The 15565-nt window shown below is 39.5% G+C and overlaps 1 protein-coding gene across 1 annotated transcript in view; it reads right to left on the bottom strand.

Annotated features, from left to right (window-relative positions):
• Positions 1 to 7548, bottom strand: part of LOC126095584 (myrosinase 1-like) — a 75229-nt gene extending 67681 nt beyond the window's left edge. The window contains exon 1 of the mRNA XM_049910358.1: positions 7413 to 7548. Within this exon, the coding sequence (XP_049766315.1) occupies positions 7413 to 7548 (136 nt within the window). The remainder of the gene's footprint in view (positions 1 to 7412) is intronic.
• Between the last annotated feature and the right edge of the window lie 8017 nt (positions 7549 to 15565).

The raw sequence follows: 15565 nt of genomic DNA, 5'->3' as shown, positions 1-15565 counted from the left end.
CGATGTCGACTTCGCCTCAGCCAATTGCTTTCTGAATACAATCCGCCAATGACCGGACGACGACGGACAAAAGCCTGCTCGGAAGATAGAAGAGCAGCTCTCGCCCACTTAGTTATAGATCATCGTCCAAGGCTGACTTAGACAGGGAACGACGTTTAGTTAAGTCTTACAGGTGGACAGACAGTTGCTGTAAATTGCATTTGCTGTGTACTGTGAAGATTACCTAGGATTATTTGCAATTACAAATTGATGGCCTTTTTTGGTTGTATTATATTTAGTGTTGCACACTTCGTTATTCGACAAGTCACAAAAATAAGTAAACCTTTTTAACTCATTTATCTAATTTGGTTACTAATTTGTTGAGTGTTTCAGAACATTCGTTCTCCTATCCTGTTACCTGACTCTGGGGCATAGCTGTGTAATAGTGGCAAGGAGAAATTGCCTTAGGCTGTACCGCAACAGAAGCAGTTTCACGAACTAACAAATTCGGCCTACCGCGACAACAGTGGCAACTCGGCCACCACAGCAGTAGCGACGAGGCCTTTACAATTGTGGCGACGAGAGTTCACAAAAAAATATTAGTAATAGTTGGTCGCTATAATGGAAGCAAATGTGAAGAAAAATCAAAAACTTTCATAACATTTTTCGACCCGGGAAAAGAGTTCAACAATATAAAAGTGTGCAACATGTCCGAAATTTTGGGAAAAGTAGCTATAACGAAAGATGGGTAATATACAGGGTGATCAAAAAGTCAGTATAAATTTGAAAACTGAATAAATCACGCAATAATGTAGATAGAGAGGTATATAAATTGACACACACGCTTGGAATGACATGGGGTTTTCTTAGAACAAAAAAAAAAACGAAAGTTCAAAAATGTCTGACAGATGGCGCTTCATCTGATCAGAATAGCAATAATTAGCATAACAAAGTAAGATCAAGCAAAGATGATGTTCTTTACAGGAAATCCTCAATATGTCCACCATCATTCCTCAACAATAGCTGTAGTCGAGGAATAACTTGTGAACAGCACTGTAAAACATGTCCGGAGGTATGGTGAGGCATTGGCGTCGGATGTTGTCTTTCAGCATCGCTAGAGATGTCGGTCGATCACGACACGCTTGCGACTTCAGATAACCCCAAAGCCAATAATCGCACGGACTGAGGTCTGAGGACCTGGCAGGCCAATCATGACAAAAGTGGCGTCTGAGCACCTCGGTATAATATGTACAGAACCAAGAGGGAACAATAACAAGGAAAGGCCAAGATCGAAGTGTTCGGATTAAAAAAGGTGTAACACGGCGATGTAGTTTTTCACCCATGCTGTTCAATCTACACATCGAAGAAACAATGATGGAAATGAAAGAAAGAAAAGATTAAAATTCAGGGTGAAAGGACGTCAATGATAAGATACGCTGATGACAGTGAATAAGAAATGCGAACGGAATAAACAGTCTGATGAGTATAGAATATGGATGTAGACTAAATCGAGGAAAGACAAATGTAATGAAAAGTAGCAGAAACGAGAACAGTGAGAAACTCAACGAGAAATTTGGTGATCACGAAGGATATGGAGTTGAGGAATTCTGATGCTTAGACAGCAAAATAACCCATGACGGACGGAGCAAGGAGGACATTAACAGAAGACTAGCATTGGCGAAAACGGCATTTGTTGCCTAGAGAAAGCTTCTACTATCAAACATGGGCGTTATTTAGAGGTAACAATTACTGGGAATGTACTTCTGTAGCACAGTATCGTTTGGTAGTGAAATATGGACTATCAGAAAACCGGAACAGAAGGGATTCGAAGCCTGTGAAACGTGGTGCTGTAGAAGAATGTTGAAAATGAGATAGAATGATACGGTAAAGAATGACGTGGTCCCCCACAGAACCGTCGAGGAACGGAATGTATGAAAGTGACTAACAAAAGCCTAAGGGACAGGGTGGTAGGTCAAATGCTAAGACATCAGGAAATAACTTCCGTGGTACTAGAGGAAGCTGTAGAGGGTAAAAGTTGTAGAGGAATATTTGAATACATCCCGCAATTAATTGAGGGCGTAGATAGCAAATGTTATTCTGAGATTAAAAGGTTGCTATAATACTCGTATTAAGTTCGTCTCCGAACTGAAGCCTCTTCATATCACCGCACCGTTAACTTCCAATGTGAATCATACCACAAAATTTAGTCTTGAAAGCTAAAAGGTAATCATCCAATTTAAGAATAATTAAACGGACTCTTTAATACAGGATGATTTCTCACCACTAACAGATGTAGACATTTACATTTAGCTTCAACTGTATTCCACATATTTTAACACAATATTTGAATAATAAAAGCTGCGAATTCCATGCTCAAATTTACAAACACTACTAGCTTGTACCATAAATCGATACAGAGACACAAATATTTTATTCACTCATCAGAAAATGGATAATGAACAAAATACTGTCATCAGAGAGACAACTAAGCGCTGAGGGCATACTCTGTCAAAAAAACAGAACTTGATATGCTGTAGCATATCATATCGATACCTTCTTTAAACTATTATCTCGCAATTGCTCTTTTTCGGACTCATGTTTACTGCTACGTTTTGTTTCTACCGTCGAATATTTTCACCTGGGTCTTGTTTAGCTATTATTTATGGTGTTGTTGTTCTGGTCTCCAGACTGAGGACAGGCATGACGCAGCTTTCCTCAATAATGTTTCCTGTGCAAGAATCTTCACCTTTACGTAACTATTGCAACCTACATCTATTCAAATTGCTTACTGCATTCATGCCTTTGCCTGACTCTACCACTGTTACCACCCCCCCTTGTCCCCCCCATCCCCCAAACACACACACAATTTCCTTTATTGCCAAACTGAATTGATGTATCAGGATATATCCTGTCAACTGATCTGTTCTTTTAGTAAGAATGTGCCATAAATTTCTTATACCGAATTCCGTTCAGTATCTTCCCATTAGTTATTCGCTCTACCCTTCTAGTCTTTATCATTCTTGTGCAACACTGCATTTCAAAAGCTTCTATTCTCTTCTTGTCTCAACTGTTAACCGTCCACGTCTCCCTCCACTCAGTGCGAATACCTTCGGAAAAGGACTCCTAACATTTGAATTTATATTGCACGTTAAAAAATTCATCTTTTCCAGAAATTCTCTTCCTGCTATTCCCAGTCTATATTTTATGTCCTCTCTGCATCGAGCCGCCCAAACAGCAGAATACGTCGACTAGTTTTTGTATATTTCCTAATGTATTCTCCTTAGTATCACCATCTATTCGAATACTTTCCATTATCCTTATATTATTTTTGTTGATGTTCATCTTATAACCTATTCTGAAGACATCATTCATTCCGTTCAGCTGTTCTTTCAAGTCATTTACCGTTGCTGACAGAATTACAATGCCGCCAGCAAACCGCGAAGTTTTTATTTTCTCTCCTTGAACTTTAACGGCCTCTCTAAATTTCTACTTCGCTCCCTTTACAGTTTGCACAGTGTACTGATTGAATACCATATCTTGTCTCACACTCTTCGCAGCTAATAATTACGTTTCACGTCCATTGACTATTATAGCTGCAGTCTAGCTTCTGGATAAGCTGTACGTAACTTTTCGCCCCGTGTATATTATCTGTGATACATTCTGAACATCAAACAGCTATTCCAGTCAACATTGTCAAAAGCTTTCTCTAAATCTACAAAAATGATAAATGTACGTCCCTTACTTTAACTGATCTCCCGAAATAAGTCGTAAAGACGGCACGGCTGGAAAGAATTCGTGTTAGTATTTGCAACAACTGTGACTTATTAAACTGATCGATCGAGGTTATTCACACCTAACAGCACTTGCCTTCTCTATAGGGGTAATTATTACATTCATCTTGAAACGTATGGGGACTTCACGTGTCTCATATATCTAGCACACCAGGTGGAATAGTTTTCTCATGGCTGGCTCAGCAATCCTGAGGGAATGTTGTCCACCCCAGGGACATTGTTTCAACTTAGGTCTCGCAGTACGCTGTCAGGTTCTTAGTTGATACACATTGTGTACAATTCAACGACTTTTCATATCAACAGCTAAGGCTGCGTACCTTGGATTTTCTGTCACATGTGATGAAGGTTTTTTTATGTGGATCGTCCGTCTTAATTTATTTATAAATAACACATTTTGCAACTTCAGTCACATTTACAACAATATTTAGTTTGGGACGATGCATTTCGGTTGGATTCAGTTATTATCTGCTGCCCATTGTCTTATTACATATCATTTCGTATGATTATATTTGTCACAGATTCAACGTTTCCACAAAATTACAGTGAAAACATGACTGAATATCGCATTAACAATTACTGCAAATCAGCAATAGCTGTTTCCGTAAATGATACTGGTTACTGGATTCACGGCAACTGAACTTCACATAATCCGAGAAATAAGCACGCATTATCTAAAGAATTCATATAAATGAAAACCTCAAAATGTGGAAACAAGATGCTGAATGATAAGCTTGAAAGTAACATTCTAATTATTTTTAGAATCCTCTCCACATTTGAATTTCTATTTCACTAACAACTCGGAAATATGGGCATTTATTGGGCCTTTGTTTAACACATCTGAGTTTTAACATGATCTAGTGTCCGTTATGTCAGTGAAAAATTCAGTTTTCCGAACTAATTGTTGTTAAGTTCAACTGCAATAATACATATGTTGAAGTTCAGAATCTTACCATTACGAATATCTTTGCCTCCAGTATAAACATAGACATGTGGAAGTTTTTGGCATATGTACCAGCAACTTGGATGTGAATTTTTACCACATTTAAGAAATATTGTGATTCACTGAATAAGCGCCACGAGAAAGTACAAAAACTTTTGGATGGTAACTCGCGAAAGAACGAACTAAGAGCCACCTAACCATACTGGCGTAAAAATCACCAATGACATGTCATGTATACTCATATAAACTAAGCTATTATCATTGTATGGGCATGTGATGATGACAAGATCCTGCCGAAATGCTACGTGTCAAACTGGACATTGATACTGGACGTGAATGTAGCTTCAATGCGTGTTGTTCATAAAAACATATATTGTTACATCTGCATCTGTATGGTCCCTCATTTCTGTTACAGATCGTAGAAGAGACTTTATGCATTGGTGTTAATTTTCTTGTCTGCCTCTGCAGGTCAGAGGTCAGCAAGAGTGTTTGCCTTGCGCAGGATACGAGTTCCATTCCTGGTACTGCCAGGGATCTTGGGAGGGCTGGAACGGTGTTCACTCAATCTCGTGATAGCAATTCAGGAGATACTTGAATGGAAAGTAGCGGAAATAGCTGCACCTAGGTCTAGAAAGCCGATAACGTGCTGGAAGGACCCTATTCTTAACGAACGTGCCTCTACTCCGCATCCAAATGATACCCTTCGCAGGGGATGACGTGGTAGTCGGTTGGTCGCGATTAGCATGTCTGAGCCAGAAGGCGGAGGCTTGCAGTCTTAGCTTCGCTTAATTTTATTTATTTGTCTTCTGTGTCGGTTCCGTGGATGAGTTATATCCGTAATATATAGAAGGAAAACATCTGGTATCAGTTACAAATCGTGATATTCATTCGATATCACGGATCGTTTTGACGTGCTCAACACCATATTGAAGTCAGTTTTTGTACATAGATGTTCCTACTGGTTCCCACAGCAAAAATATTATTTCCTTTAGCAACAATATAGAGCGATTAACGCAAATACCTGTCATGAAACTATATAATCGGTTTGTGATGTCAAATGTCTGTTCAAATGTCTCTGAGCACTATGGGACTTAACAGGTTTGTGATCGGTTGCACAGGGCGGAAGAACGAATAATTGATATCATATAGCAGAAAATGTGATCATCACATTGCTTAGAGTACAAAGCGGATGACAAAATTATGTTAAGCACCTGAAGATGGACCTATAAACTGCCTCATACTCAACACAATAAGTACCACTATTTGTAACTGAGGGAAAATATTTGTTCTGTCGTACCTCGTTGGTATTTTTGTATAACATTTTTACGTTTTCCCCTCAAAAATTTCAGCGTACGGTATTTGTTCCCAGTTGTCATGATATGCTATGAGAATCTGTCATCAACCACGTACATCATTTCTCATTTTAACATTAGATGTACCATCCACATAATAAGGCGGTGACACCACTGTATGTACACCAAATGCAAGTAAAAATAAAGAAAAATATTCTATTCAATTCACTGTTTCCACACATGGATCAGAGACGTAACAATAAACCCCTTCGCCAAAGACAGATGACGGTAGCGCTTCCGAAATCTCACACAGGGTAATATGGCACACTTTCACTTCGACAAGAGATACTGGCCCTCGCTGTCTAGTTTCCACTTCATTTTACTTATCTGCAGTGAATGATTTTGGCATGTCATGGACCATTCTCACCATGCAATACAGGTCGCTGCTGAAAATTCGCGCGCTCCATCTCTCTGCAATGTCAGTCATCTGTTTCTCGCAGATCCTTCTACACCCTATCCGACTACGTGTTACAGTTACGACCAACATATAAAGGGCTTATTTCAATAGTGGTACAAGTCCATTTTCGTTCATAATGAGATTTAGACTCCTAAAGTTAAATGAGCGATGAAAAATCTGCAGTTGAGATACCAGAAATATTCAAGCATATGGCTTCTTGTTAGAGATGAACCTTTCTTTCTGTTTGTTTGGCTCATTAATTTCAGAAGCATTATAGACAGAAAAGTGGAGGTAATGGACTTGTACCACTATTGAAATAGGCCCTTCGTATCTGCATTTTTACATTATGGGATCTTCCACGCATTTACTTTTTCAAATTGAGTATACTCGAAATCTGTGGTGGTCTGAAGTAGACTACATTAACTCGAGAGGTATATTCATCGAAGTCCCACTTCGGATCCCACATACATGTATATATGTATCTGATTATATATCTTTCAGTCTTATTATACACTAACAAAGTCATATCACGACAGAAGCTATAGATTTTCAAAGAATTATCATCACACAATCACAGTGAATCTGAACAAATAATCTTAACCCACACCATAGTAGTTTTATCTGAATACATGATTTCTCCTGAAATTTAATCCTATATTAAGACCTTTTTCTCCAACAACTGGTGTCCAAGATGCTGTTACTGAATGTCTATACTATGCCGAAAATGGGGATTGGGATACACCATGTTTCATGACTTCCCTCTGTCAAATCTAAAATATCTTTGTTTTCAATTTTAGAAAAGCTTTGTCGTCAACACTGTACTATATGCGCACTAATTCTTTCAAATGATGAGCTTATATCAATGTTGCGAGATAGGATTCGTCTGGTTTTATTAATGTATTTAAAGTGCTTCACTAACTAAACTACAGTGCAATTTTAATATTAGCACTCACCGTCTTCGTTCCATGCTCCCTCTACCTGGTAGGAAGCCGTTCCGCACCCCATCAAGAAACCATCTGGGAACTTGTTGTCTGACGCCCGTGTGTAGCCGAGAGTCACCAAAGCTGCAATTAAGGTGGGTGCCCACATCTTCACCAGCACTGATCGCTCACGACTCGCCGCGAGGTGTTATATACGTGGACTGACATGCTGAGTCACACCACTACTTATTCGGCGTAATAAGGAGCTATGAAACTTTCTATTCACCTTTGAGCATGTAAGACGGTGCGTAATCTTCGTGTGAAGTGCCATAATATATTTTGCGTTTAATCGAATTTTAACGTTGGTGTACTGGCATTTGTTTTCTAAAAATATATACTTCCTTCTCAATAGTTTTGCTAATATCTACAGGAAATCAGCATACACACATGCCACAGAGAATAAAACCTCATGACACTCACATAGGCACAAAATGGCATCATACACTGCAAAGCACAATAGAGTGCACATAATCTCATTGGAAACAGCTGGTCGAACCGAAACATCGCTAAGGCAGTTACTTACTATAATAATTGCTACAGTATAAAATTAATATATGAGGTAAATAGTAAATTCGGTTGCTATACAACCAACTATACAGGTAAATCAACGCTAGATTTTGCAGGTAACAGAGAAATAGGTGAGCAATCCATTTTTAGGAAAACTGTCATCTACCAGTGGCTAATCTTTACGAGGAACAAATGTCAAAATTAGCTTTTACACAATCAAAAAATTAAGGACATCGGCATCCATAATATCGAAGATAACTTCAAGCCATACAGCCAAGCAGAAACATACAAACAAAACTGTAATTCATGTTCGAAGACATACATTTGCAAAACATGAAGAAATTTTTATACACGTTTCCGGGAATACATGGATGCAAAAGTTAAGCAGATCCATATGTAGCTAAAGGTGGCAGCAATAGCTTACAGCTTGCAAACACTGCACCTGTCCTACAGAGCAAAAAGGAAGAACTTGCTTGCATGAAGGAATTGAAATTTGTTCTTACAAATGAGATATCCTAAATGACCAAACACAACAAAATTTTTCTAAGAAACTTCCATAACTTTTGCGTACATGCATACACTAAGTACAGGTATGTAGAAACACAGTCCAATGCATATAGTAGTTCTACATCCAGAAGGTCTGTTGTTGTGGCTTTTTTTGTAAATTTTAGTCAAACTGTGAGAAAAATATGTAATACCAGTTCTTTTACATAAAATGTATCACTTTTTTTCATAATAATCGGTATATTCTGTTTAAACAGTCACTACTACATTTATTTAATAACAATACAGAGCACTCAACACAATCATGTAACACAGAAGCTTAAACTAGAAATAGTATTTTCAGAACCTGCACGTGGGAGTTGACCATATATATAATTTTTCAGGAGAACAAAGACGTCAGTGGACCACATCGCTGAAACTACACTGTTTTTATGCAACTCGGAATAACAGCAATCAGAGGAGAATGTAAGTAAACCTAACCAGTAGTACATCGTAAATATGTAAGTAAGAAGTGTAGCAACTAAACAGATTTGTTAATTTGCACAGACCAGCTGCAGCATCCAAATCGCTGTCTATGCATTTAACGACGAACTTATTGTGGTAGTGTATTACACAATACAAGATGGGCGAAATCTCAAAACGGTAACTGGAATAAATAAAAATACATAAAAAGTGGATGGTTGCAGCATCTCTTAAAATAATCTTAACATTTCATTTTCAGTGTGAAACACAATTGGCATTTTATTCGCAGGAAGTGATGAGTTCTACTGACAGGGGACCTCGATTCCACATTTCTAGAAATCCAGATTAGACAGAGTTTTTCAAAAGCGGCATCTAAGTAAATTGCATGCCTATTGAATATATTCTCATTTATGCGACTTAGTTTGTGAAATAATGTCAGAAAGGCCACAGATCACAGTAATTGACGTGAAGTCGTCTATGAAACTGAAGTAATACTGGGATTCCCCAGGCAGGTGGAACAGGGCCTCGCAATCTTGCAGGAGGTAGTCTGAGAAATCCTCATAGAATAATTGCACAGACGCTATCGTTCACCGTCTAGTAAAGTCATCGGAAGACCAGAACGAATTGTAAAATGATTTAGATAACATATGTGTATTTCTACTTTCAAAAATAGAACGGGCCTCTGAAAAGACAGATTTAATCGACGACGAACTGCCTATAAGCAGGGACTAAGATTTGGTACAATAAATATACAAGCATTGATTGAAAAGGTGAAGGAGATGGTAAAAATGATGGAAAAAAGGAAGTTAGACCAATTGGGGTTAGCTGAAATGAGATGGAAAGGAGAAGGAAGAGAGAACAGAGGAAAGGCTACCAACTGTACTGGAGTAGAAATGAGTAGGGAAGGAGAAATCGAGTCGGAATAGTAGTAAGAGATGGATTAAAAGAGGAAGTGAAGAGAATAAATGATAGGATGAGGAAGACCAAAATATCACTCAAGGGGACGATCATAGAGGTAATACAATTGTATGCACCGCAGGTGGGTTGCACTTCTGAGGAGAAACCGGAGTTTGAAGAGGAAATACAGAACCAGATAAGAAAGAAGAGTGTGATGATAATGGGGGATTTAAACGCACACGTTAGACGAGAAAGACAAGGCTGCGAAAGTGTGCTTCCACCAGAGGGTTGGGGCTGCCGAAATGAGGAAGGTGAAAGACTATTGGAGTTCTGACAAAGGAATGGCTTGCTGATTGGGAACTTTTGGTTCAGGAAAAGGGAGAGCGGCAAGATTACCTGGTACAGTCAAGACTTAAAGAGGAAATCTATAGTTGAGTACTTCCTGTAGTGACATGAACAGGAACATCATTGACATTAAGATATTAGCATCAGAGGCCTTGGATAGCGACCACTGTTTGGTAATGAACCTGAGAGGGACTAAGGATAATAAAAGGGACGAAAACCCAGGAAAGACGTATAAGGGTATGGAAGTCGAAGGAGGAAGAAAGCAGGCTACAGTACCTAAAAGTAGTAAAGGAAAGCATCCCAAAGGATGAACTAAGAACGGTAGACAAGAAACTGGGTAGATTCAAGGGAACATTAGAGATTGTTGTGGAAGCAATATGTGGGAGGACAAGCAACAAAAGAGATGGGAAGAAACACCCTGTTGGAATAATAAAACAAAGGATATAGTACAAAAGAAGAATAGAGCCTTCAGGGTATGGTTCCAGGAGAGAACAGTAGAGACAAGGGAAGAGTATTGGGCAAGAAAGAAAGAAGCAAAAAGAGTGGTGGCGGAGGAAAGAAGAAAGTGGATAGAACAGTGGACCAGAATGATGGAAGAGGATATTGAAGGTTAAGAAAAGGTGTTATTTTGGATGATTAAAGGTAAGAGGATAACGGTACGAAAGATTATGCTCGAATGGTGAACAAAAGAGGACCAGATGTAGAGAATAAGGAGGAACTCAAGAATATGTGGAAGGAGTACTTTGAAGAACTCCTGAATCTGAATGAGGACCTGGATGAGGGGGAACAAGCCGAGGAGAAAAGGGAGGTGGAACAGCAAATAGAAAAGACCTTACATGGGGAGAAGTGGAAGCGGCATTGGGCGAGATGGAGGGAGGGAAGTCACCAGGTCAGGCTGAGCTAAGTGTAGAGATTGTTGTGGAAGCAATATGTGGGAGGACAAGCAACAAAAGATATGGGTGAGAGCAGCGGGAGAGTTGGGGATACAATGGCTATATCGAGTAATGAAAATTGTGTGGAGACAGAAGATCATCCCAGAAGACTGGAAGAAGAGAACAATTGTCCCGGTATTTAAGAAGGGAAATAGAAAAGAGTGCAAGAACTATCAGGGGATAACACTGATGAGTCACTGAGCTAAGATTTTTGAGGAAATTTTGGAAGCACAAATTTGGGCAAAATTTGAAGGAAGAATGAGAGAAGAGCAACATGGCTTCAGAACAGGAAGGTCCACGGTGGATCTCATATTTGCTGTAAGACAACTGCAGGAACAAGACTATGAACGTGGGATAGACCTACTAATGGCCTTCCTGCACATTGAAAAAGCGTATGATAATGTATGTAGGAGCAAAGTGTGGAAAGCCCTGGAGAACAGAGGAGTAGCGAAACAGATTATTTGGAAGATAAGGGAAATGTACCATGGTAGTGTGAGCTATGTGAAACTGGGAGGAGAGAGTTCAGCTTGGAATGAATAGAAGAATGCCTTGAGTCAGGGAAGTGCACTTTCACCATTACTCTTCATTGTAGTGATGCATGATATAATGAGTACAGTAGCACAAGTAATTGGTGAAAGGAAGATGAAAGCTATGATGTTTGCAGATGATCTGATGATTTGGGGGAATAAGGAGGAGGAAGTATAAGTTCAGTTAGATGTATGGGAACGAACAGTACAAGAATATGGGATAAAATTTAGTACAAGTAAAACTGAAATGATAATCACAACAAGAATGAAGGAGAGAGGAACAACTGAAATAACAATTGGTGAGGAACGATTGAGGTAAGCGAAGAGTCTCAAGTACCTAGGAAGCCTGATACAGGAGGATGGAAAAAACGGCAGAGAAATAAAGGAGAGGGGGAGAAAAGCAGAAGCATTTCGGAAGAGTGTCAGAAGCCTGATATGGAACAAGGAAGTACCCCAAATCAGTAAAAAGCTTACATACCGGTCCCGCTATGTCCCAGTCCTGAAATATGCATCAGGAACCTGGGTTATGAAAGGAAGAGAGAAAAGCAAAGTACAAGCTAGCGAGATGAAATTCTTGGGAAACAGTATTGGAGTGACAAAGACAGACAGGTCAAGAAACGAGAGGATCAGAGACTTAATGAAGGTGGAACCATTACAGAAGGAGACAGAGAAATCAAGGCTGAGATGGTGGGGACAGGTTACGAGAATAGAGGAGAAGAAGATACCTATGAGGATACAGGAGATGAAACTGGAAGTAAAGAGACCAAGAGGAAGACCGAGAGACTGATAGCTGAAAGGAGTAGAGAAATGCGTCCAGAAGAAAGGAGAAGACTGGACCAAGGTGAAAACGGAGAGATGGTGGCAAGACAGAAGACGATGGAGAGGACTATGTTCCATACAGACCAGGCCAGAGTCTGGAAACTGTCTAAGATGATGATGATGACGATGATGATGATGATGATCTGTGTGGTGCGAAGAGTGGCTATTGGCAATAAGCAATGAAAATTAGGATGCTATCCACATGCATACTAAAAAAAAATCAAATACATTTAGGTTACACGACAAGTTACACAAAATCGAAAGTTTTCAATTTGGCTAAATACTTAGGGATCACAAATACGAACAACTTAGATCAGAATCATGATACCGAAAATTATGATGGGAAGACAAACCGTAGACTGCATTTTACTGACAGAAAATTTAGAGGATTTAACAACTCAAGTAAAGAGACCGTCTACTCTACGCTTGCACGCCATCTTCTGGAGTACTGCTGTGCTCTGCGGTATTCTTACCAGGTAGGACTGACAGAAGAAAAGTTTAAAGAAGGGTAACACGTTTTGTATTATCACGAAACAGAGGACAAAATGTCAACGTGACAAGCGAATTGGGGTGGCAATCATTAAAAAGACGTTTGTCATTAAGGTGAGATTTTTTAACAAATTACAATAATAACTCCCATTTACATTGGAATAAATGGCCATCTTGATAAAATAAAAATCAGAGCTGCCAAGGAAAGACGTAAGTGTTCATTTTTCCTTACGCGCTCGTCGAGATGGAAACGGTTGACAAATAGTTGAAAGTGGTTTGGAGAGCAGCTATGAGAATGTAGATGAAGATCGGTAGGTCGCACAACTGAAGTGGTATAAGTTTGTATGAATAACGTATACCGGTTATGTTTGATCTGTTTATGGTGAATAAAAATTTTCCTGTATCTGAGTGCCTGTTGCCGGCCGGGGTGGCCGAGCGGTTCTAGGCGCTCCAGTCTGGAACCGAGCGACCGCTACGGTCGCAGGTTCGAATCCTGCCTCACTCATGGATGTGTGTGATGTCCTTAGGTTAGTTAGGTTTAAGTAGTTCTAAGTTCTAGGGGACTAATGACCTTCGAAGTTAAGTCCCATATTGCTCAGAGCCATTTGAACAATTTTTTTGAGTGCCTGTTGCTGGGCCTACGATTTGAAAACCCAGCCCATAATGCTCAAAGGTGTTCCTACATTACTTCAAAAGCGGTCGTTAATAACTAGCCAGTGATTAAGAGGGTTCCTCTTATTTCTAGTAAGTTGCTATTGCAATAACATATAAAATTCTGTGGACCTGTGAAGCATAGTACTATCAAAATAAATCCATTAAGGTAATTCAGTTCCTTAATGCAGTGCAACACGTGCTTGTTGTCTAAATCAACCATTAACCTTCATATCTTGAATAACAGGAAAGAGATAACTTGTGCAGTAATCGTCATCCCGTTACTCTACAACTACATCTCCTCTCTGAAAGCCACGTTATAGTTTGTGACGGATGTGTTATAATTTCTCCCTTTCCTCCGCCATTCACCAATTGTGCACGTGAAGAATAAATCTCCAGTAATACTTCTAATTTCTGTGATTTTATCATCATGGTCGAGCCACAACATGTACGTGTGAGAAAATAATGTTCCCCGACTCTACCAGGAACTAGCGTTCGCAGAATTTCAACAATAATACCCTTCGCAAAGGAAGCGACGTAATTATTTTATCATCTGCCTTTGTAGCTCGCTAAGCATAGTCTAATCCTTTGACCGTTAGAAAACGAAATCATAACGAAGTACACCGCTCGTCTTCGGATCTTCTCTGTCTCTTCTGTTAATCCGTTCAATAGCTACTACATATCTTTCTGTTGTTATGTTTGCAGCACTTTATCGTCAATAGTATAATCGAGAAATAAGAGGTCTTTCAGTCTATTTATATGCAATATGAAGATTTACTTTCTTTGAGAAACTGCTGCTAGTCCCTTTGCCAAATGTCGAGTCGCTGTGGGACTTAATGCATTTTACAAGAGTTTTCTGCCTTTGAAATATACTTACATACTACAGTACCACCCTTGGACGATCTTACGGAGCTTCTGTCTGTGATTCACAAATCACGACCGCCGCGCACACATTTTTAAATTCTTGAGATTAGTTTGATGCCGCCCCCCTGACTTTGTCTCTTATGCCAACTTCCGCGTCTCTTAGGTAGCGCGCATACACAACGCCCTCAATCATTTGTTGGGCGTATACCTATATATGTTTTTCCCTGTCGTCTGAGCCGTGGACATTCTTCCCTCATACCTATCATCAAGTTACTTCTTCTAATCATTGATTTCTTTATTTCCTTTTCCCTTCGTTTCTGCGGTGGCTCTTCTAATTTCATTTGTTATCCGTCCATTTAATTTTTAAGATGCTTCTGTAACATCACATTACAAAAGCATCATTTCCCTTCCACCCTGGTACTCCCACAGTCTTTGATTCCCTACCATACAATGTTGTCCACACACGCGTATATTACCACAAACGCCTTCCTCAAATTGTGGCCTACGTATGATACTAGTAGATTTCTGTTAATAGCGAATGCTCTGTTTCCCCTTTCTAGTCGCTTCTTACGTCCGCCTCGCTTTGTGGGTCATACGTTGGAAATCCCAGCGTAGCAGATTCCCTTTGCTTTGCCTACTACATCGTCTGCTATCTTTATATCAATATCACCGATAATCTCATTTCTGCTACTCAATATTTTCTCTCTGAACATATGCAGCACCCAGTGCAAAACTGATACCATGCAACAGATCCTATAGCTCTTCCTCATTGCTGCTGAAGATAGCAATTACGTCGGCGAGTATTTAAACCCTTATCCCCAAGACTGCTTTGGTTTTAGTCACTGCTCCTTAGGTCACAGTTCTAAGAGTAGGGGAGAAAGACTGCACCCCTGCCTCAAGCCTTCTTTAGCACGGGGAACTCATCCATAGTTTTTCAATCTTACTTCACTCTCATTGTTGTTGTAATTGCACATTGTCATTTTTCACTATAATTTATACCAATTGTTCTGAGAATTTCGAACATCTTATAGTATTTTACGTTGAAAAATGCTTCTTCTAAGTTGCCGAAACCTATTAAATTAACTCAATTTTTTAAAGTCCCAACCCATCCTCCTCCCCCCCCCCTACA

The sequence above is a fragment of the Schistocerca cancellata genome, chromosome 8, assembly GCF_023864275.1.
Source record: "Schistocerca cancellata isolate TAMUIC-IGC-003103 chromosome 8, iqSchCanc2.1, whole genome shotgun sequence".
Taxonomy (NCBI): domain Eukaryota; kingdom Metazoa; phylum Arthropoda; class Insecta; order Orthoptera; family Acrididae; genus Schistocerca; species Schistocerca cancellata.
The sequence above is the reverse complement of the archived record's forward strand: the minus strand, read 5'-3'. Positions and strand labels throughout refer to the sequence as shown.